This window comes from Electrophorus electricus, chromosome 9 (genome assembly GCF_041902795.1).
Source record: "Electrophorus electricus isolate QZ-2024a chromosome 9, ASM4190279v1, whole genome shotgun sequence".
Lineage (NCBI taxonomy): Eukaryota > Metazoa > Chordata > Actinopteri > Gymnotiformes > Gymnotidae > Electrophorus > Electrophorus electricus.
The window spans coordinates 6,580,531-6,604,031 of NC_137505.1; the positions used below are offsets into that span (position 1 = coordinate 6,580,531).

The window sequence follows — 23,501 nt, forward strand, 5'->3', positions numbered from 1 at the left end:
CACACTGGCGCTCCAGACAAGAAGGAAACGTCCGGATACACGGTCCGGACCCTGGGAGACTGCATGACAGACTAAGGAGAGAATCAGTTCTGAACGGACATGCGCGCGTCTGAGGCTCAAGCCTGTATTATACATGTACTGAAGCAGGCCGGTGTGGGTAAATGCAGCCTGAACGGCTGGGGTACCTTGGAGGAATTTAAACACCGCCATTTTAGACTGTTAAATTACACGTAGGAACAGAGGCACATGGACACCCACAGAGGGCACGTCACATCACCTTTCCAATCTGAAGCTTCGTGTGTACCTGGCTGGTAGATATTCTCGTTTAACAAATGCACGTGAATTGCTAGAGGAACTTTGAACTCTGATCAACTTATTTTTGCCTTTTTTTTAAAAAATCATAAACTGCTCTTTAAAGAGGAACGATGGCCTAGTATCAGTGGGCTAAAAGACGCTTCCTCAAACAGCGCCCCCGCCATTGTGCACAGGAACAATGGGAGCTGAGCCGTCACCATGGCAACACCTCCACTTCCCCATGAAACGACACTCTGCCAAAGCTGGGCGAATCTGGGCACAGCGCGCCCGCAGATCCTGCGGCTTGCGTAACGGCCGAAGGGCGCAAGGATCCCACGTTCCGAGGCGGCGCAACGGGCATCACTATGGAAACCGAAAGGACCTAGAGAGAAGAAAGGGTCAGGAGGAAAACAAAAAAACAACAAAAAAAACCCCCAGAACGCGGCGGCAGACACGGCTCGGGGCGCAAAGAAGGGAGAGCTGGGAACAGTGGCTCTGAACGGCCCCGGAATGACGGGAACCAGTGGAGGGGCAGGACACACAGACAGCCAAGTCACACTCTCGGATCCCAGATCCTGGGAGCTGGAAGGATTCCAAGTTAGTACGCAAACCCCGAAGTCACACACACTTGCAGATAATTATAATCTGAAATAATTCCTTGTGTCAGACGTCGTGCTGTGTCCTAGGGGCTCTTCTGATAGAGGGCAGTCATGCACGAACTCGGGCAGCTGTTGGAGCTCAAGGCGTGCCCAACTCACGCCTCACACACACACACACACACACACACACACACTTGCCGTAAGTACAAACTCATTCGTATTTGACCTTACTAGAGAAGGTCAACGCTTTGTATGTTTTCACCTGCACAAACATTATAATAGATGGCTTTGGCCAAACCTTATTCACGATATTTCAGTAGGTGTGGAATAACTAAGTATACATTTCCTGTTTCTTGTCCTGATTCCACGTCACAGTGTGGACAGATGTACCCCAACCATGTTTACTGACCTGCAAGCCCACCAAGAAAGCATGGGTCTCTCCCCCTCTCCCTCCCTGTGTGTGTGTCTGTGTGTGTGTGTGTGTGTGTGTACTCACCGATCTCCCTGCCCAGGCCGGAGTGGAGGATGGCCCCCGCCGAGGTGACCACTGCACAGGAGTGGAACCCGGAGCCGTAGAGCTGCCTGAGGGGGGCGTCAGGGACGATCTTCCTCCAGCCCAGCGTGGAGAACGGCAGCTCTGCTCCGTCCAGCGTGCGCACCCTGCTCCTCTTCTTCAGCTCACACAGCACCTGCTTGCTGCTCTGCCGGGGACTCCGGCGCCCCCTGTAGGCCACGCCGTGTTTGTTGGAGCTCAGGTAGTCCTTCATGGCCCTCTGCAGGCGCGGACTGAGCATGCCCAGTGACACATTGCCCTTCCACAGGCGCTGCACTACAGACGTGGATTTGGAGGAGTAATACTCATCCAGGTCGGAGTCGTCCAAGCCGTCGGCTGCCGCCCGTCTCGTCGTGAAACTCTGTTCTTCCTCGTTCCCTTCCACCTCTTCTCCCATCACTTCTTCCTCCTCCTCCTCCTGGACATCTCGTTGCCTCCTCTGCTCACGGGTCGCCGCGCCCGGGCGCGGACCCACATCGCGGGTGCCGATGGCGGACCAGGCGGGCAAGATCTGGTGGTCTATGCGAGGGAAGAGCTCCGGGCTGAGCCCGCCTGCCATGGCCTCCCGGCTGGGGCTCTGCTCCGGGCCCCGTCCTCGCTGGCCCCCGGCGACCGGGGACGTGGGGCCGGCGTGCGGCTCCTGGCGAGAGCGGGTGTTGCCCTGTACGGAGGTCAGGCGGCGGGTGTCGGCGTGCGCCAGCCCGGCGGCGGAGTGCTGGTCCACGCGTGACTCCATGAAGTAGGTGAAGAGGGCAAAGAAAAGCAGCACCCAGGTGAGCATGAGGCCCAAGGCGAGCCGACGCCATTTCTTCAGACCGGACTTCATTTCCCAGCAACCCCCAGGGCCCTGCCGAGCACCGCCTGGAGTCGACTGGAGAGCGCTCAGCAAGAGGCCTGACGGGAGAAGCAGGAGGTTGGCGTCAAATGTCGGCACGTCATAACGTATTCAAGGAAAGAGCAGAGCTGTTCAGCTCCGTCCTCGTCAGCTGGAGCGCCATCGTGCACTCCAGTAACCAATTTTTCGACATCCAGCAGAAATAACAAAGCTGGAAGGAGAATATAAAGTGTGTGAGGGGAGGTGTGAGTGCGTGCGAGTGCTTTAATAGAGAGCTTAACAGTTAGAGATAATGAGAGAGAACTTAATGGAGAGTTTAATAGCTTATTAAGATTGGACATTAAGGATGTCAGAAAGAAGGGTGGGGCGCTCGCGGCCTCGCCGTTATCCCGAGAGCCGAGCTGCAGAAGTGAAGGAATACTGCACGTTTAAATGAAAACAAAAGGACTCTGGCTGTTGCATGGACGATGTTCTGCTTCCCACCAGCAAGCAGTTCTTCCACGCATATGTTCACTGAGCTGGATTAAGCCAAGGTGGGGGGGTAGATTAATCTGACACCGATGTGTAAAAACAACCCCAGCACCACGCCGATGTCAGCACCCAGAACCGTACCACTACACCGCCAGTGCCATCAGCTGTCTGGTCCGGCGCCAGAGTGCCCGGGAAGTGGACCGGAGACAGGTGTAGCTGACGGATCGTTTACAGCAAGGTACGAGGAATAGAACCCGCGGGGTTCTGTAGCACCCGGAGTAGTTATCAAGCCGGATAAGTGTAGAAAGGATTTATTCAGTTCATTACCTTTAGCGAGACATTAATGTTTATGACACAGAAACCAATCGACACTGATCCGTTTTCATTTGTGATCACATTGGGCAAGATCACACTGCATTCCAGGATTCCGAAAGCTTTGTTATAAGATTAATGTGAAATATAAGGTTCACATCGAGAGCTAGAACCGAACACACCCATGGAAAACCTAGCATGCGTGTGCTAAACACTGCCGTGGGAGATTCCTGTAAACCAGCGGTTTAGGACACACTGCCGTATTTCGGGCTACGTTACTGATTCAGCCTGACGGATTACACTCGGGGGACGCACGGCTGTAAACACACGCTGCGCACGCTGCTGTAAACACACACTACGCGCACTAGCTGTGTCCCACGATGGGTGTCTTATTCTGCTAAAAACAGGGAGAAAAAAATACTGAAAGTGTAGCATTTCTGTCTAAGGACACAGCTCACGAGCTAAAGCAGCCCCCCGGGAGCCCTCTTACCCTGGTTAGTCTCGCGCTCTGCTCCGCTTGGTCTCCTCGCTCTCAGAGGGTTTGTTTATGTGCAAACGTATGAAGAAAGGAGAAAAAAAAAAAGTTTGAAAGCCCTCTTCTTCTGTTAAGAACCGTGTGTGTGTGTGTGTGTGTGTGTGTGTGTGTGTGTGTATACGTGCACGCAAGAACAGGATGGAACAAACCAAATCTCACCTCAGCTGACTTCTTACCGCTTGACTCCATTCTTCGGAAGCAGAGTCATGCTGTGGAAATCAAAAAAGAAGACAATTACAATTTTTAAGAAACAAACAAAACAGAAATACCCAGTCCTAGTACTGTCCTGATTACATAAAATAACGACACGCAGAACAGTTCCCAATCTTCTCCCTGTGCCTTAGTAGCTGATATTAAATTTAGTCCACAGAACACGAGCGCCTGTAAAAATGCCGAAACAACCCCAATCATAAATCTCCACAGTACAGAAAGATGAGCACCTTAATCCTCTACTTATAACTGTGCACCCCCCCATCGCAAATCTCTAATCTTGCCCATCCAAATGTCAAACAAACAAGGCCGTCCAGATGCATGGAGAGATAACGACCACAGCCAAGATGTTTCTAAAATGGACAACGTGGTTAGAATTCCCAATCTCAGACTAGTTCTTGTATGTCACATACGTGTGCATGCATGGGCACACACACACACACACACACACACACACACACACACGTTGTTCAACAACTGTTTTCTTTGTCTCTCAGTAAATTGAGAACACAAACACGATTACAATAAAACATCTATGCCCATAAAGATTATTACAACTCAAAGTGTGTGTTGTAATGTTTTTTTCATTCCAATCAGGTGATCCAGCCTGCAGCACCTGCGTGAGTGGCCTTAAGATGAGATCTCTTAGAGCGATATGTTTTTCGACACACCCAGCCTTAAACTGCACCTTTCCTAGGGTGGATCAGTCCTGCCCTCACCTTAACTGGAGCAGTTAAGAGAAAACAAGAAACAAACCAGCAGCCTGGAAAAAGTCTCCCATGGTGCCACTTTTAAGCAAACAAATACCAAATAAATACTCATTGTGCTCAAACAACTTTCAGTACGGTTTCTTGGACGGCTTGCAAGATCCTTGCACAATATTATAAGTGTATACATTTTTTTTTAAAAGGTGATAATGGCTGACATCTGCCAGTATGTGTGCGTGCAGAATTTCCACTCCAGTGACTGGTGAACTGCCACAGATGGGCTGGTAGGCAGAGTGTGTTTTTTTCAGAGCTTTTCTGAGAAAATGAAGACCAGATGCAAAGCAAAATGCACAAACACGCAGCTGGAAGACACAGCGCTCCAGGTCGCTCTTTCGTTTGGGGAATATCCGAACAACGGCTCCATTTTGCGCCAAAATTACAGCCAATCAAAACCTCAAAATCAAACCCTGTGCACTAATCATTGAAACATTTTTCTGACCTGGCTCGTGTACTTCTCGGAAATATTTTGCAGGCATTATCTTCCCAAATAAGACAGAATGTTAACTCTGTTACAAAAATGCAGGTGTCTACATGGGAAACTTTTTACATTTAACTTGCGGCATTTCATGGAACTTAGAGCTGTGCAGGTAGAAGTGTTGTGTATTGTTACATTTTCTATACAAGTATTTTTCATGTCAGTTTCAACAGGAAGAATGAAAATCATTTCTAAGTGGCAGCTTAAATATAGAATATATATACACAGGTCTCGCACATCATGTCTCGCATTTAGTTATGGTAAAGATTTCAGTAATTGGATTGCTACATCATATGCAGTTCACTAACACATTAAAAAATAAAAACATTACCAGATCTCGCTTGTGTACAGTTCAGGCTTCTCTGTATTACTGGACACTTAGATGCTGCTTGTGTGTTCATGAACATGAGTGCGTCCCCCTCCACTTCTCTTCTGGGACCCGCGGGGCGAACCCGTGATCCCGGATCCCACCCGCCTGGAAAGGGCTCCAGGGCAGAGAGCCCAGGCCCACACCCCCGCATGAACGCGGAGGAGAGAGAGAGCGCGAGGGAGAGAGCGAGAGAGAGAGAGAGAGAGAGCGAGAGAGAGAGAGCGAGAGAGAGAGAGAGAGAGAGAGAGCGAGAGAGAGAGAGCGAGAGAGAGAGAGAGAGGGAGGGAGAGAGAGAGAGAGAGAGGGAGAGAGAGGGAGGGAGAGAGAGAGGGAGAGAGAGAGAGAGAGAGCGAGAGAGAGAGAGAGAGAGAGAGAGAGAGAGAGAGAGAGAGAGAGAGAGAGCGAGAGAGAGAGAGCGAGAGAGAGAGAGAGAGAGAGAGAGAGAGAGAGAGAGAGAGAGGGAGAGAAGTGCTGGTCAGGGCCGAGTTCCAGTACATTTAACTTCATTATTCAGGAAGCCAGCAGCAGCCCTGGACCTGCAGGGGACATACAGCTGAGCCGCTTCAGATCATTATGCAAGTCACTCACACACACACACTCACACACACCCTTTTCCACCCACATGCATGCCCAGCCTGGTCACTACATTTTGGACATGCATGGCAGTTTGAACGTCACATTAAAAGAGATATGGATGCCTAAAGCCCATTTCTGAGCTGAAGCGAGAGGACCTCCAACGCGTGTGCAGTTTGAAGCCGCCCGGCACCGCAAGGCCGGCCACGTGCAGCACAAGGTCGACCGGTAGTTGCATTCCTATACTCCTATCTCCACACAACGGTTCCTGGTTTGTTTGTTTCTCGTTATACACGCCGCACAGCAGCACCCGGAACCGTTCAACCACAGTTCCTCCATTGTCTTTGCCTGCAAAGCCGTCCTTTAGCTGACGGCCAGCGCGGAGGAAGGAAAAGTTCTTCAAAGATAAAAGGTTCCGTTATCCGACAGCCCTGGGACTGGCGTCCGTCCACACACTTGCGTCCCGCGACCGCACTCCGTCCCGTTCCGTACGACCTACTTTACAACCGAGGACCCCAACCCCCTCCCAAGCCGTATGCCCTCCTGGACGACGAACGTGCTTAGCACGTTGCGCGTCCACACCCACAAAAACCCACGTTTCTATAGCGACTAGAGATGATTTAACCCCCCCCCCACGAACATCTGCTCTACATGCCAGAGGCCGTAAAGAAAGGCCAGCAGGAAGTATCGGATGACAACGGGGCGGGGGGTGGGTGGGTGGGACGGAGTGGGATGGAGCGAGCAGCTTGGGAACGTTAGCGGTTCCGCGGCCAAATTCAAGCCCCCCCCCCTTTCGGCAACGAGCGGCGCTTCATCACACCCGTTACTCGCCATTTCGGCCAGACCCCGTGCCGAGCAGTAATCGGAACAATACGTGGTAAACAGAGGCTGAACCGGAGACCAGTCCAAGGAGATGCTGGGAATTTCCCCCCGTACCACTTTTCCTGATGGGCTCTCGAATACACAGTGTGTCTTTAAGTCTCGCTGAATGCTTAAGTAAGAGGTGGAATCGTTTCTAGCCAAACGAGCCCGAGAGGCTTCGTGCTGCTTTGGAGAACATGAGCGGATATTAGTTTGTTTTCATCCATTTTGTCGTGGGAAGAAAGGGAGCGTGAAGCACGCGTTTGGAGCTCTACCCTCTGCAGCTCACCGCGTGGTGAAGAGCCGGGGTGCGACGGAAAGCCACAGGAACAGACAACCTGATAGCTTTTATAGGGTAATTACAGAGAAACTCTCAGTACGGTGCAGGACCATCTTATGACGGCTACACCTGGACACTTTTTAAAAGGATGGAGACCTTGAAATACTATCAGAACGTAATAGGGCTCAAGAAACCCCCCCGCACGGCTCCGTCTAGCCTTTCTGACGAATGTTGGTGTGAATTTCACTTACTGATCGGGGTTTCAAGAGAATAAGCTGGGCGGGAATTCCATGCCAGCAGGAAGCAGCCCTAGTGATGTCCTGCGTGCGTGAAGGAATGTGAATTGCTTTCGGGAAAATGCACTAAAGGACATAGCTCAAGGAGTAGTGCCTGCATGTGTCAGTGTGTCTGTTGGCCAACAGTTGTAGCTCAGTGGTTACAGTACTTGCCTTGTACTCAGAAGGTTGCCAGTTCAAGTCCCACCACTCCCAAGTTGCCACTGTTGGACCCCTGAGCAAGACCCTTAACCCTCAATTACTCAAGTTGTGTTGAGTCTGAATCGTAAGTTGCTTTAGATAAAAGCTAAATGCTGTAAAATGTACATGAATCTGACAGCCGTGATACTAAGCGGATATTAACCTTCTCTACGTGAAGGTCAAGGCCCACAAGGCACAGTGTAGTGATGTCAACACAGCAGATAAAGTGAGCTTAGGCACACTGTGTACTGTACAGATGTTTAAACCATGATCTGTTTTTGTAGGCACTCAAACGTTCAATGAGGTCATAAACAGTGTCTTTTTTATGACAAGGATAAAGGCAAAACATACACAGCTGTGGTCTATAAAGCAGAGCTGTACTGATTAGGGAAAAATATCTACCCGGAGAAGACAGAAAACCAAAGGACAGGCTTCCATCAAAGTGTAGACTACAGGTGTGTTTACTCTATAGAGGTTGTGAAGTTTTAAAAGCTTTTAATTTTTAGCCACATCAGAACAAAAAAATTAAAAAAACTGAGCTACACGCAAATATAAGACAATTACATGATGTGAAAGCAACAGTAGATGTCACATGATTTCTGTTTGGTGTACAGTAGCTATTAATTCCTGCTTTCATGTTGTCTAGTTACTGTTGGCTCAGCAACCAGTCAGTAAACCTTCCTTTCAGAACCATCATTAAACCCGTCACCCACTGATCGGTACATTACATGAACCGCAAACGAACGTCAGGGAACTGACAGAAGCTTCTACTGCGCTGCAGTTACAAGACGACTGAGCCTGTGTTGAGGCTGTCCGCAATTCTGCGCTCGTACCGTTACCTGCGACTCCAAAGACGCTGCGATTAGAAACCGCATTCAAGCAAGCCGCCATTTTGTTTCAGCAGACCAGAACGAAACACTAGCTTCCACTCCCAGGTGACCATCCTGCCTAGTCTTGTTTAATAGATAAGCTTTAAAAAAAAACAGTTAAAAACACAGAATTTCAGAGTATAGTATGAGGTTCTCATTTTTTGGCCAACAATGAACCAGCCATCGCCTAACACTGAACACCAAGTCCACGTCAATAGAAGCAGGCCCATAAGGCTACAAGCCCATAAGGCTCCAGAGGTCCCCTCACCAAACTTCTGCCTCTTCACGCGCAGCAACGTCACTTCCCACAGAGATGCAGCCCATCAGCGACAGAAGCTGACAGACACCTCTCCAAATCACAGACTGCGTCTATGAGAGCTCGGGCACAGATGCAGTTACAGCAAACCCCAGGGAGAACGCAAACGAGCATGTGAAGCGTGTGTCCGAGCTGGCTGTCACACTAGAGTGGGTTTCAGAGCTGACTGAGAGTCATTTACAATGCTGCACAGGCAGTGTTTTGAGAATGAGAGTTCACAGATGGTGCTCTCAGATTTTGATGCAAAAAATCTGACATTCAAATGTATTTTAGAAAACCAAAAATGTATGTATTTATTTATTTATTTATTTATTTATTCAGTGTGGTGAGAAATGCAGCTTGAACAGGCTGTTTAAACACGTCCACACAGAGTCTCTGCACTCTAATGTGCAACCGGTTTTTATTTTGTTTGATTATTCATAAGCCTTTTTTTTTTTTATCCATTCATTGCATGATGGCACCAAACGTGAGCTGTGCTGAACGAGGAATTTCTATGGAATTACAAATTAATGGTTCCCCGTAGCTGCGTGCAAACCGACCTCCTGATTACACAAAGGCAGATGAGACAAAGGTAACGAACAGGAAAAGAAAACGAATCCGGTAAATGAATCCACGCTCCAGTAACGGCTGCATGTGTCCCTTCATTTGAGTAATCAGGCACACGCAACAGACACAGGAAAAGATATTGTAGTCCAGGGACATGCGTCACTGAGATAATCACACCGGCATTTAAATTCGTCATATCGCCCTTTTCCAAAACAGTAGAACATGAAAGCTCATTCATAATTACATAAACACATCATTCAAGTGCACTGGAACGGGGAATGAACCGTGCACATGCATAAGTTAGTACCATGTAAAGGAAGACTGAAAGGGGGAAAAAGGAAGAGGAAATTGCCCAACTGCCTAAATCGTCATCTCAGTTTTTATTTTCAAAGGTCAGTGTTTGACTTTTGCTGGTCAACAAATCAATTAAAGAATTATTGCATTTTGGAACACCCTCCGTTTTGGACACACACAGCTCGGCTGCTGGACGCCTGCGATGGTACAGTCTAGCGTGCACTACACACACTCAGAAAAGGGCAAGGTGAACATTAAGAGTTCAAACCGCATGGAGGCACAGCAGCTACCCATATGCCTCGTGGTGAGTGTGTGTGTGTGCGTGCGTGCGTGTGTGTTTCGTCCCTTCGACCCTTTCCTCAAAATGTTTGTGTTCATGTCTCAACTAGCATGTTCTCTACGCATTAATAAATATTTACTTTTTCTAACAAGTCTCCTGTTCACATAATGAGGTACTACTATGAATCGCCAGAACTCACCCTGTGCTCAGTGAAATGTTTCCACGTAGTCTCATCGCTGTTCGGATCTGGCGTGAACGGCTGTAGTGACCTTGCATGCAACAGAACACGGACCTCATCACAGCCACACGGTAATCCATCAGCCCAGCCCTCGGAGAAACAGAGACGTGGGGGGGAGCAGAACTGAACTTTACAGAACTGACCTGGGGAACCTCACAGAGAAAGGGATTGGAGAAATCTCCCATTTCTCTGCCTCCGCTGCACGGACGAGCGAGAAGGCACGTTGGCGTTCCTCGCGTTCAGCTCCATGCAGAAGCATATGTGGCGTTCGCGTCAGAAACGATATTATTCTTGTGCGGCTGCTGCTCCAGGAAGCAGGACAGGCACAGATAACAGGAATTCCCAGATCGCCACCCAGAGTGCTTGGATCTGCATTTTGTTGCTCACACCAGAGCCACACTTCCACAAACACATCCCAGGTCACTGTCCCACTGCTGAGTCAGAGAGAATCAACTATAAACCTCATGATTTACCCCGCCCCCATTCCAACATGTGCCCAGCAGCTGGTGGAGGTTCTGCGGCACCAACAACTTGAACTGTTAACACGGCTTTTTGCGGCATCTTTTACAAGATGAATAGTTTCCTGTTTACAGAAAAATTATGAGATGATGAGAAAATGCATAACTACTGCAAGTACAGAGAGACTATTAAACAAATATTGCATCAAAAACCTTGGATATATGCCTTGTGTTCTGAGTTACAACTTCTTAGCTTTTAGTAACTGAGCACTCAAATGTCACTGTAAAATGAGCACTGCAGACCTGTCACATTGATATGACATGTTAAGAGATACACTTTAGTCCACTAAACAAACACGGCAGATTGTAAAATGAAACAAAAGGATTAATACTCAATTCAACAGAACTCACCTGCTGGTTTCAGTACATTTTATGTAACATAAAGCTTTAGAAACCCCTTTGCAAAAACACCAAAAAGTTACCACTGCATTACACACACAGACTCACGCACACACATGGCAGAAACAGAATTCACAATTGAGCATGATCCTTTTGGCATGGGCTGTAGTCTCTCATCACTAGGCTAGGCCCAGGATGTTCCTTCTCCGTGTTAACACTGGAGATCAAACTTTTAGCCATCTTTTGCTCCTCTCTCAAGTCGGGAGCTCCCCTGTCCATCACGGTAACGATGTAGGCCTAACAGCAGCAAGACGCCAGGCCTCACAGCCTCTAAAAAAGTCCTTCTAGATTTCTTGGAAAGTGTTGAAACTTTTGCCCCAGTCAGGAATGTGAACACACCTTATACATGATTTCATTAATAAGCAACAGTTTTGGTGTTTTTGGATAACAGTAGGCAAGATAAAACATCTTTTTATGCATAATACCACGATAAAGCAGAAGAACTGTTGGTGTGTTCATCCGCTCTTGGCAGGGTAGGCGATGATGTTTTATTTAGCGTGAGTGTTGGGATACCATCATGATAATTGTTTAGTAATCATGCTTAGATTGGGATTATAGGGGCAGGACTAACACTTATAAAAGCGGCAATCTCGTCTTCCCTTCACAGTCTGAGAAGGTGATGTTAGGCGAGTTACGGAACTGACGTCCTGAAAACCAGAAAGCTGATTCAAGCTATTCTTGCTTGACCTCAGTGACCGTCTACCTGACCAAGTACCATCTCCCCTTGCTTTCTCTTGGCTAAGCACTGACCCATATTAACACCTCCATCTTACCTCCACCTTAACTCCACCTTCCCTACTTAGGTAGCAGTCCTTCTGCACTCTCCCTCTCTTTGAAGGTCAGGCCAAATGAACCCTTCACCTCCCCGCCGTCTCACGGGTGGAAACGACCTGGTCTTCAGCTGACCTTCCTCGGCTGTAGTCGTCAACGTAACCACTGGAAGGAAGAGGAGGAAGTCAAGTTGAGACTGATCTCCTCTTTTATCATATTCTCGCAAAGTCCTCCTCTGACGTGACTACTACAAAGAAAGCAACATCCAAATGACGCAAGTCCCGTAACATCTATTCCTCTCTTCTCAACCCCCTTCCTCCTCAATCATCCTCCTACACTGCTGATGATCAGCACTTCCTTTGATGAAAAGATGCACAAAACCTGTCAATCCTCCATCATCAACGACTCCTTATCCTCTGGACATCTTAAAGAAGGCAACACTTGATGGCTCCAACATAACCAACTACAGACCGGTATCTCGCTCTTCTCAAACGCTCTTGGACGAGCAGTTCACGGTCAATTATCTCCATTCCTCACCCAGAACCAGCTCAACGATCCAAACAGTCTGGCTACAAACCGGCACATTCAACAGAAATCAGCCCTCACAGCAGTAGCTGAGAAACCTTATGCTGCCAAACCGTCACCCCTCTTGATTCTTCTGGACCTTTCAGCAGCCTCTGACAACATTCTCCTCTCTGCTCTCTCCTGCCTTGTTGTGACTGGCTCTGAACGGAATTGGTTTCAGTCCTACCTGGAGGGATGGTCCGATCAGGTAACCTGGAGAGGATCCACTCTCCCCTAGTGTCCCCCAGGGGTCAGTGATGGGCCCTCTTCTCTTTTTATACTCATTCTCTTGGTGATGTAATATCTTCTCATGGCTTCTCCTACCACTGCTCTGCTGATGACATCCAATTAATTCTCCATTTTCCACCCTCCAACACAGGTTTCCAGATGCATCTCAGCATGCTTGACTGACACTTGAAGCTCAACCCCAGTAAAACCGAGTTTCTGTACATCCCAGGAACTCCCAGCCCTTACCATGAACTCACAGTTTCCTTTGAGAACTCCTTGTATCACCTGAAGCTCACAGCATGGGCAGAACTTGACAACCAGTTGTCATTCTCAACTTATGTTTCATATCTGACCCGGTCTTGCAGATTTCTCCTACGAAGGATTCGGTCCTTTCTCTCGCAAGAAGCTACCCAGGTGCTTGTGCAGTCTTGTCATCTCAAAGCTAGACTTCTGCAACTCGCTACTTGTTGGTCTTCCTCTAAGAGCCATCAGACCTCTACAACTTTTCAAATCTTCTAAAGTTCAAATGTCACTCCACTGCTGCGCTTCCTTCATTGGCTTCCAGTAGCTGCACGCATAAGATTTAAAAACTTTATGCTCATATACGAAGCCAAAATGGACCAGCCCCTCCATACATAATATAAGTGGTCAAAGCCCGATCCGTACCTTGAGTACTTTGAACCTCAAGTACGGCTTGGCTTGAAAAACCATGCTTCATGTCTCATGGAAGACAAGCATCAAGAACATTTTCTGTCCTGGCTCCCTGATCGTAGAACAAACCTCCTCTGGCTGTTCGTACAGCAGAGTCCCTTGCAATCTTCAAGACTGAAGACCCATCTATTTTTGGAATATTTAAAACAACCACTGATCTTGCATCCATGTTGGAGTAACAAACGCTAGTACTTGGAGTACTCGTAGGGTACTGTTTGTTATTGGACTCATCATTGTCTGAAATAAAGCTTATATGTGCTGGCCCATCTGCAACTACCAAACTGTATCAGTGTTTTCTTTCTAAAATTCTTCAATGCACCGTTTACAATCAGCTTTCGCCATCACAGAACGACCTACAGGATTCTAACTAGTCCGGTTTTAATGGGGGACTTTCCACAGAAATGGCAGGTAGTTGTTACTGAGAAGCAACCAGTCATCCCGCATAAATCCCAATCTCTCAGCAGCCTTCCACATGATCAGCCTCACGAGCCTTGGGATTAGAGGCACAGCATGGCAATGGTCTACCTCAAACTCAAATTCTCCACTGGCATCCCGCAAGCTCAGTGCTTGGTCTTCTCGTGTCCTCCCTCTATAACCGACCTATCAGTGAAGTCGTACACCTGGCCACTGGTGCGTTGAGACAACCATCAGTTGGATGTCATCTTGGCGTGCCGAGAGTCTCTTCGTGGATGGCACCTCAACACTTCACGCCAAATCCCAGCAAGAGCTGCTATACATCACTGGAGATGTCGCCCCAGTTTAAGACCCTGGAATATCACTCTATAACTCCTGTATTGCTCCAAGTCTCATGGCACACAACCTTGGGGAACTTCTGGATAATCTGTCACTCTCTCCTCATACTGATAACTTGACTGTGTCATGCAGGATCTACTAAAACATCAGGAAGTACAGCCATTTCTTCATCTTGAGGTTCGATTACTGCAACTCGCTCCTGGTGAGTTCCCATGTGACCCATCAGACCCCTGCAACTCAACAATAATGCAATTGCACAACTTATTTTTAACCTCCTGAAAGTCGCTCGTGCTCTTTACGCGTTTTCTCGGCTGGTTCCCTGTAGTGGCATCACACTTTTAAAAACTGATGCCTGTCGACAAAGCCAAAATGCACCCTGCTCTACTCCACGCTGCCTTCAGGCTTGTAATACAGCATCAACCTGACCAATCATCCCTCACGACACGAACACCGCCGTGGCGCACAGGTGGCCGGACGTCTTTTCTGGCCGTCTGTACCACTGAGACACTGGTCGTCTTCAAAGGAAGACCGAAGACTCTTCTTTGAGACACTGCGTGCTTAAATACACCGTAAAAACTTTTGTCTTTGACTTCTGGTTTAACCAGGGCTGTAGCTTGATGGTATTCTTGATACTAACCTATTTATTCTAGCATAAGGATGTGTGTCGGGTTTGTTTTTACTTTTTTGTTTTCTTTAACTTTGGACAAGGGTGTCAGATTACATTTCTAGCGTTAAGCAAAGCGTCTTGTTTAGAACGCAGTCGTTTTTACCGTGACACACTCCTGGTGAATATCTAGGATAGGACAAAGGATCTATAATTGTAAATAACCATATTAGATGTGTTAGATGGTCTTCAAAACCTTAGTTCCAAAGGAAAAAAGACAAGTGTGTCAGAGCAGACTTGAAACATGGAACACAAACTATGCATCATTATATTGTGCAGCCCTGTACTGGTGTAATGGCAACATTGAAGAACGGGATTGATTTTCAGTATTTGGCTGACACTCTTATCCAGAGTGCAATATGTACTGATTGGGAATGGAACTGACAGCCTTGATGTTGCCAATGCCCCTCAACCAGGTGAGCTACAGGAACTCTGTCAAAGCTTGCTGCATGTCTATCCAAACGCGACCCAACAGTCTTTTTTTTTCTTCCTGTTTTCACTCCCCTCACTTCCTGGACACACCCACACTCCCATGGCAAATGCAATGTGTATGAGGTGCCAGTTGTCGCTACCACAGCAAAGCGGGTAGCTTCTGCCTCTGTTCCAAGGGGCCGGTCTGGTCCGATATGGAATGACCGCCTTCCACCCCACACACAGCTGCTCTCATGTCAAGCTCCATCTGTTCAATGGGAAGCACACGTGAACCCTGACCCTGAGAGATTGGCTGCTGGTATTTCCGGCGCGTACCTGGGCACAGAGTGACGTCTTGCCCGCAGACGAGGTGTCCCAACTGTTCCTATGAAGAGAAGCCAGCATCAGACAGAAGCAGCTCCAAACAGTCTCCACTGCTCACAACAAAGGGAGAGAGACACACACACACACATCATTATCTGGGTGGAAATTAGGTCTCATCACAACCACCTGCATGGGGACACTCAACTGAGTAGTGCTGCCCAGCACTGCAACTCTCAGAGCCAGGCCTATAATTACTAGAGTCACACACACACACACACACACGCACGCACACACACACACACACTCACACGCGATCATTTATATCCTTTCGAGCCAGGACTAGAGCAGAGTCATACCCCAGACTGAGCTGTCTTAACCCAACTGCCACCATATCTCTCTCCTTTCTCCATATCTCTCTTGCTCCGAACCAGTCAGGAAAATGTGTGACTCACCCACACACACCCCACAAGCTCTGTTGGGAGCTTCTGAAGTCCCAGACAACACAGCGTACAATATTAAAAAGGTATGTGGAGAATTAGGATCGTTCACGTTCTCTCACTCTCACACACACACACACACACACACACACACACACACACACACACTAGCGCGCGTGCACGCATGTATAAAACTACAGATTCTGGCTAGCTTCTGTTCAGAAGACTGGGCACCAGTGAAATGTGACCACAGTTGTGATAGAAGCTGTGTAGGAGGATCAAACAACATTATCCTCGTACGTGACTGCTTGTAGACATTGGAAAGGCACCAGTTACGAATACTCTGCTCACATATATGCTGTGTGTCCACAAATCCCAGCATGAATAAAATTAGCAAGCAAAAATGGATTTAGCTTCCCAGGGGGTGGGGGGTTGGGTACTGAATACTGGAAGAAAAACAAAAAAACAAAAAACACACACACACACACACACACAGATGCTAATTGCGAACAAGAGAGGGGAAATAAGATCTGGAAAGCACTGTTGATCTACCAGGTTTCAACTCTAAAACACAGCTTAACGCGAGTTTGTACGCAAGTTTCAAGTAAATTTCCACGGCCCAAGACGAGCGATTAGCTGGAGCATTAGCTGGAGCCATAAGATCTCTAGATCGTGTTTTCAGTAAACCAACCAGCAAGATGATATACCGGATACCAATCAGAGCCATATACACACAGTGTTGTCTTATACATCTTGAAAGCACTTCCTGATGTGGCCATGAGTCCTGCCTGAATAAATCAACACAGGCAATGCCCAGCGACGTGCCAGTGATGCACACGCCCAGCGACGCAACACACTGAAAAGGTTGATGAACAGCAATGCAAGAAAACCAGATTTAGCCAATTTCAATACAACCCATGTTGTTAGTGTGGCAGGAAGTTACAAAAATGCATAGTGGACGTGGGCACACATGCATGCGTAGACACACACACAGGAAATGATGCAAACACACACAGACACAAAACACCAACGTAATTAAGCAAAACTTGGCCTGAACCAAGTGGCAGGTCTGGTTCAGAGCCACGTGTGCCGAGCAGAGACAGACTGCGGTGCAGGATGGGAAAACTTAGGCTTCATTGGTTCATATCAAATCATGCTATTTTCATTTTTAGTCAGAATCTTTAAGCAAACAAGGTGTTCAACAACGTCAAATGCTTTCAGTGACTCTTCTCACTTATTAAAGCAAAAAAACAGTAATTAATTAAGAAAAGAAAACCGTGGCGCGTGACCCGATGCCCGCGCTGTCTGGTCAAGTCAAAGGGAGCATCAGAGAAATGAGTGGCACTGACCACAGCCCTTTGTTAAGCAATTAGCGCTACTCTCTGTCTGCACTGCTCCTGGTGTATCCCACGTCCCCTTGCGGAAAGGATGTTCTGCCAAGACGCATCGTTTCCCCTGGAGCTACTGCAGAAGACGCTAACCGTAAAATGTTTATTGGCTACAAACAAAAAGTGTTACTGCTACAAAGTCAGCCAAAAGACTGCGTGTTCAAAGGTACCCTTTAACACCATCTTCAAAACTGTGGCTCCAATTTGGACTTTATTCCCACTACTGGACTTATTTTTAATAGCATTGAGAAGTGAGAAGAATCCGTCACGTCCACAGCTTGCGTGTGTTGCAAAGGGCTTATCAAAAAAGATCTTTACCTGTGAGCTTTCTTCCCCAGCGGCACCAGCTTTATTTGAGAGCCGGCGCGCAGCAGACCATGACTCACACCACATTCTGATACTTCCTTTTTATTTTATTTACCATTTACTTAACATCAAACAAGGAAACAGTCTTATATTTCCTTCTTAAGAAAACATTACTGGACTTAGTAAAGGGCAAAGCTCAGTTAGAGTTTCTACATGGCTAAAAGAAAAGTTTGTTAATGTAGAGTGAGCTTGATTCTGATTCAAGGACACGGTGTCTTTTTCCTGCTTATTAACTTTCACCCAACAATAAAAGATGAGGACAAAGTTGAGATGATCATAACTCGATAATTTGAAAGTATAAACTGTTTTTAAGACAAAAAAAAAACCACCTCAAGTTGTGTTTTTATGTCTAAACACTGGTAAAGCATTCCACCACTACAGTGATTAGAGCATATGCCATGCAGGCAAATATTATTAATTAGGGTAATTCAACATTTGTTTTCAGGTTTGAATTGTTGCAGTTTTTCTGACCCAAGGATGCCAAAATTTTGGGTGTCTTTCATACAATGAACATTTTAAAATTAAAAACAAAACCTCCAACAGTGCTTCAATATCCAGTGTTGGCTCCGATACCCGTGACCTCAGCTAGCAGTTGGTCAGGGAGTGTTTCGTTCCACGAGACAAAGGAGGTCAAACGGTGAATGTGGAGCACGGCACATCCAGCCCGCCGACCCCAGCGGTAATAAAGTGGCCAAAGAGATCTCAGTGAGTTTTCTTCGGAATTTGTTTGCAGTGCATTACTGCGGACCTGCCTTCTTGCACCAAGAGCAAATGTTTACAAGCCAACAGTCAGACTCCATTACCCTAACTGTGTGAACTGCTAATTGAAGCTCATTCAGTCTCCGAGAGGCCTGAAACTTGCTGCTGAATGCAAGCTGAATGTGGTCGCTGACTCATGGCTGAGGCTCCAGTCTATAGCTGTTATATCTGATTACACCCCCCACCCCCCCGCCCAAGACAACCCTACCATGTGTGACGGCGTCACCCACTGGCCCCTCACCCACACCTGTTAGTCCCCCCGACCACGCCGAGGGAGAGCAGCGAGCAGCAGCAGACTGCCGGGACATCCGAGCTCACGCGAGGCGTCCGGCCTTCGGGCGCAGCCACGTCCGACTTTATCAGACGCTGCCTCCATCAGACCTCGCCACTGCGGGATCCGACGGCGGCAAAGCCTTTCTTAGGAACAAAAAAACGTTTAAAACGAGGAATCTCAAAAAAGGTTGGGTTTTTTTTCACACCAAAACAACCACTTCCTGTGTTCAAAAGCAGACAGTGTCAGATGAAGGAATAAGAAGAGTTACAACACTGGACCACACCGTGACTAAGAGCTGATGCGTTTCTACAGCACAAAAACAGATGGTATGAAGGCAAAGGGGGGGGAAAAAAGAATGACCAAGTAAAACTAGACCACTGGAGTTTTCCAAATCACTCCTTCTGCGAAGGGTATCGTTTATTGATAAGCGACCATGATTCAGTTCTCTGTCTAACCTCTGACCGGAGTGGTGTCCCCGTTGGGTAGCACACTGTCCATTAATGCGCACGCTAAAACTCCAGTCGGTCGAGCACTGTGCATTCGCAGTCAAACTTCGCACCGCTAAAACCACCCGGACTTTGAGAGTTTAACGTGAAGTTTTTCCTTAGAACACCATGTGGAACTGAGCCCAGACCTGTTAACATGCGCAAGCATGTACAAGTGGATGGAAAAAATCCTTCATTTCATCTCACAATAGAACGCAATGTGAACACCTAGTGAGGCAAACCACCTCTACGGCTGTACTAAATACGTTGTCATACGTTTTAATATCAATTCTAAGTTGTGATCCACCTATCTTAAACACTGCTGTTGTGCTCTGAAGTCAGCTCATTGTCTGTATCAGAGTCCCATATCCTGTGAATTTTTGTGGCCTTTTTCCATGTGTAAATTGGTTTTGATCACAGGGTAAGTGTTTATTAGATGCGTTTATTTTTCATTTTTTAAATATCAGCACATTGGCAGCCTCCATTTATGCAACATCTGATGAATACATCTTAACATCACTGATGCAATATCTCGCCAAAAGTATCCGGACACCCCCAATTATGGAGTTGAGGTGTTCCTGCTGTACCCACTGCCTAGGACGCAACATCAGCACAAGAACTGTGTGCAAGGAGCTTTATGAAATGGATTTCCATGGCCATGCAACTGCACCCAAGCCAAAGATCACGGACCACAATGCAAAGGGTCAACCGGCGTGGTGTAGAACCACACTGGACTCTGGGAGAGTGGAAGCGTCTTCTCTGTAGCGGTGACGTGCTTCACTACCCTGGCACTCCGATGAACAAATCCAAACTTGGATAACGCCGACAGAACGTTATCTGCTGGAATGTATAACGCAGACAAGAGGTTTTGGTGGGGGTTTGGGGGGTGGGCTTGATCTGGGGCCGGTTTTCAGGGTTGTACTAGGACTCTTGCTTCTGGTGAAGCAACATTATTGCTACAGCATAAAAGGATATACGCTTGTGGAACTTGTGGAAACAGTTTGGTTAAACTCCTTTCCTGTGCCAGCCTGACTGTGCACAGAGCAAGGTGCATAAAAGAGTGTCTGAGAGGTTTGGTGTGGAGCAACCCCACACCAAAGAAGTACCCTCAAGCCCAATGAAACCTTTTAGGAGAAATTGGAACAACCTTCTCAAGCTGGGCCTTCTCAGCCAACATCGGTGCCTGACTTCATAAACACTCTTTGGAGTGAATGTGCACACATTCCCACAGACCTACTCCAAACTCTTACAGCTACAACGTGCGGAGTCTTGTGGGTGAGGACTGACTCCACGTTCAATCCCATGGCTTCGGAACAAGCTAATAGGTATGTGGTCAGGTGTACATATACTCTTCGCCATGGGAATATAAGCGAAACCGAAACAGGATGTTTTGTTTCAGTGCACCTGACACCTTTTACTAGTGCCCACTCACTGGAATGAGATATATACATACACACACACACACACACATATATATATATATATATATATATATATATATATATATATATATATATATATATATATATATATATATATATATATTTTTTTTTTTTTTTTACACACCCAGTATAACAGCTAAAAAAGACTAAAACATGTTTCACACTGTAAATATCTGTCAAAGGCTCCATAAACCCAACTTATAAGCAGATGGCTCATTCTAATATCTGACTATTTCAAAAATATTCCTAAAACTAAGAATGTGATATTGGACTAACTTGGCATAGAATCTAATAAAATAAGACAGTGAAGTAAATAATTGTCAAACAACACAGGCTTTATTCAACATCTGTTTTACAATACTGGACACATCCTGTGTGCATAAATAGAGCCAGCCTTAGACATATCAGTGCATTAGAGGAAACGTATCAGAGGGTGGCTTGCGGTCTCTCTAATTATAATCCACGTTTTTTGTTTTTGTTTTAATGACAAGGGAGATACTAAGCTGAGGAATATTGATAGCATGTCAAGCATTAAGCACTCTGTCAATATTTACCACCTCAGCCCGCCGCGACCCACAACGAAAAGTGACAGACAGAAGAACAGCATAATCACGGGAGAAGTACCAGCACCTGTCCATGCTTTCGGAAAAGGCCAACGCCGGACAGGAATGTGCTGCAGGAAACCCAACTTCTCCCGGAATCAAACTCGGAACCAGAATCGCTGCAGACGCCATCAGGTGAACCAGGCGTCAGGGTTTTTACCAAAATGTCAGAGGTTGGTGTTTTTTAAGCCCCTTTTTCTCACCAGCTGCTCCCTGTGGCTTGTGATTAGCAAGCTGAAATTCTTTTAAAAACAACCAAACAACTTCTGCCTGAAATCACAGGCACTTCAAAACCATTTGACCTTGTTGGGCGAGTCTGAATCCAGGCTGACCCTCGACTCGCACCGCACACACACACACCTGATTGCAATTAGACCCTAGCACACAACAGTGGAAAGAAACAAACAACCTGGCGTTTGGCCGGAGCCAGCTGCTTCGCCATGCCTCGCTCTACTCTCAGAGGAGAACCCGGCACATCAAAGACAGACCTGGGGAAGGTCTGACTGACTATGTGTCCTCCAGTTCACTGCCAGCCTGTCCAGACTTGCCTGCACAGCCCATGTAAAGCTCTACTGTCTAGCAGGTACGGAGAAGATTACGGGGCTATCCCTTTTGATAACACAGACGTGGCCCCGGAGAGAGACGATCGGGCTGAATAAAGCTTCTGCCTGGCCGATAACGCAGGTCAGGCTTCGTGAGAACAGCCGGTCAGGAACAAGCCACTCCAGCCTCAGCTTGTAAGAGCACAAACAATAAACCTGAGAAATGGTACAAACACACCATGGAAAACCTCAGCTGATGACAGAAGGCAATTCTGCAAAAAAACATGCCACTATGCATGGAGGCTCCTCCAGCAAACAAACATGCAAGGAAATAAACAAAAACATATTACATTTGACAAATTGTATACACACACACACCCCACTTGAGTACAGCGTACTGGTACGCTGGCTATAATGTGGTTGTAAGAGTCATGCCGAACAAATCGAACAAATCGCAGGTACAGATTAGTCACGCCAACGCTGCACGCGCGTGAGTGCTCGCGGATGAGTTCGCCACCGTCGGCGTTCGAGCACCGCTCCAGCGCGGGCTGCAGCGCACGCGGGGAGGCATGCCTAATCCCAGGCCACTCACCGAACACAGAAGGGTGTGTGCCGTAGCGTTGCTCGAGCCGAACTCAGCGATGCCCCGCGAGCGCAACACTACCTGGCCAGCAATCCGCGGTTTTGCGCTGGAGGCGTTACACCACATCGTTTTAAACACGCGCGATGGCTCTTATACCGTCGATCCAAACTTGATATACGGATGTGCGGGGAGGCAAAGAAAAAAAGCCAACAACAACAACTCGAACAAATCAACGTTTGCCGTCTAATCATCTCGAGATTATACATCGACATAAAATCGGAGGTCGAGATGGTCCTTTTGGCCGCCGTGCACGCGCGATAGCTTACTCCTCACGCTTACGAATACTTTCCCCGTGCAAAGGTCTGTAGTTTGCGGACACAAAGCGGCCGTCCGCTGGCCCGGCGGAGGCGAGTCTTACCCGGCAACTCAGCCCGCGTGCATAGCCGGACTGCGCCGTGCAATCCTCGTCCTCCTCTCACGCGCTATTGTTCGTCGGTCTCCGCACGGCGCGAGCGAACGGCATGCTGCGGACACGGCTGCTGATGCTTCGAATGTAGCGAGCGAGCGTTCCGAGGCTTCTGTGCTGCTGTGTGCGTGGGGGAGGAGACGCGTTCGCTGGGGCGCCACTGTCGTCGGGTGTGGATAATTCGAGGCTGCAGCCATAGGTTGCCGACACTACACCTTTTGTGTCTATGCAAAAAAATTATATATATATATATATATATATATTTAATTTATATTTTCATTATTAAAAAAAAATTAAGTATTTTTTTTATTCGGACTGCACTTAAAATGCTACTGAATCCCGTCGATGTTAAAAATGTTGGAAATGTTATTATACGGTAAAAGTATGTCAGAATTGTTTGTTTTTGCAGTATGATTCCAGATGAAGGTGAAGAAACATACTTGATTATACCTCCGTTTCGTTTGGAGTATCTAGGAACTGGCTTTCTGCGAGCTCCGCCCTGTCTGTTTTGTGCTGATAGGTTTCATTATCTTTAAATTAAGTATGTGCCTTATTCCAGGACGTTCTGCTCTTCCTTTGATTAACTCTGGCATCACGTGGTTCTTGTCTTTCGGCCAATTAAAGCTGAGCCCCTGAGTACCATACAGTGAGTCTGAAGGG

General features: G+C 47.3%; 1 protein-coding gene across 13 annotated transcripts in view; it reads right to left on the minus strand.

Annotated features, from left to right (window-relative positions):
• The window catches only part of st6gal2a (ST6 beta-galactosamide alpha-2,6-sialyltranferase 2a), a 35,129-nt gene extending 12,155 nt beyond the window's left edge, over positions 1 to 22,974 (minus strand). For 2 of the 13 annotated variants that reach the window (XR_014125187.1, XM_081720298.1), the window contains exons 1-5: positions 18,695 to 20,651; positions 15,510 to 15,607; positions 3,759 to 3,808; positions 3,555 to 3,595; positions 1,390 to 2,340 (exon numbers count right to left, since the gene is read on the minus strand). Coding sequence is in view for 11 of the 13 variants with exons in the window: in XM_081720298.1 (XP_081576424.1) it covers positions 1,390 to 2,340; positions 3,555 to 3,595; positions 3,759 to 3,808; positions 15,510 to 15,607; positions 18,695 to 18,755 (1,201 nt within the window). In the remaining 2 variants the exon portion in view is untranslated. The other 11 variants (XR_014125186.1, XM_081720299.1, XM_081720295.1 and 8 more) reach the window with 11 other exon arrangements.
• Positions 22,975 to 23,501: the final 527 nt, after the last annotated feature.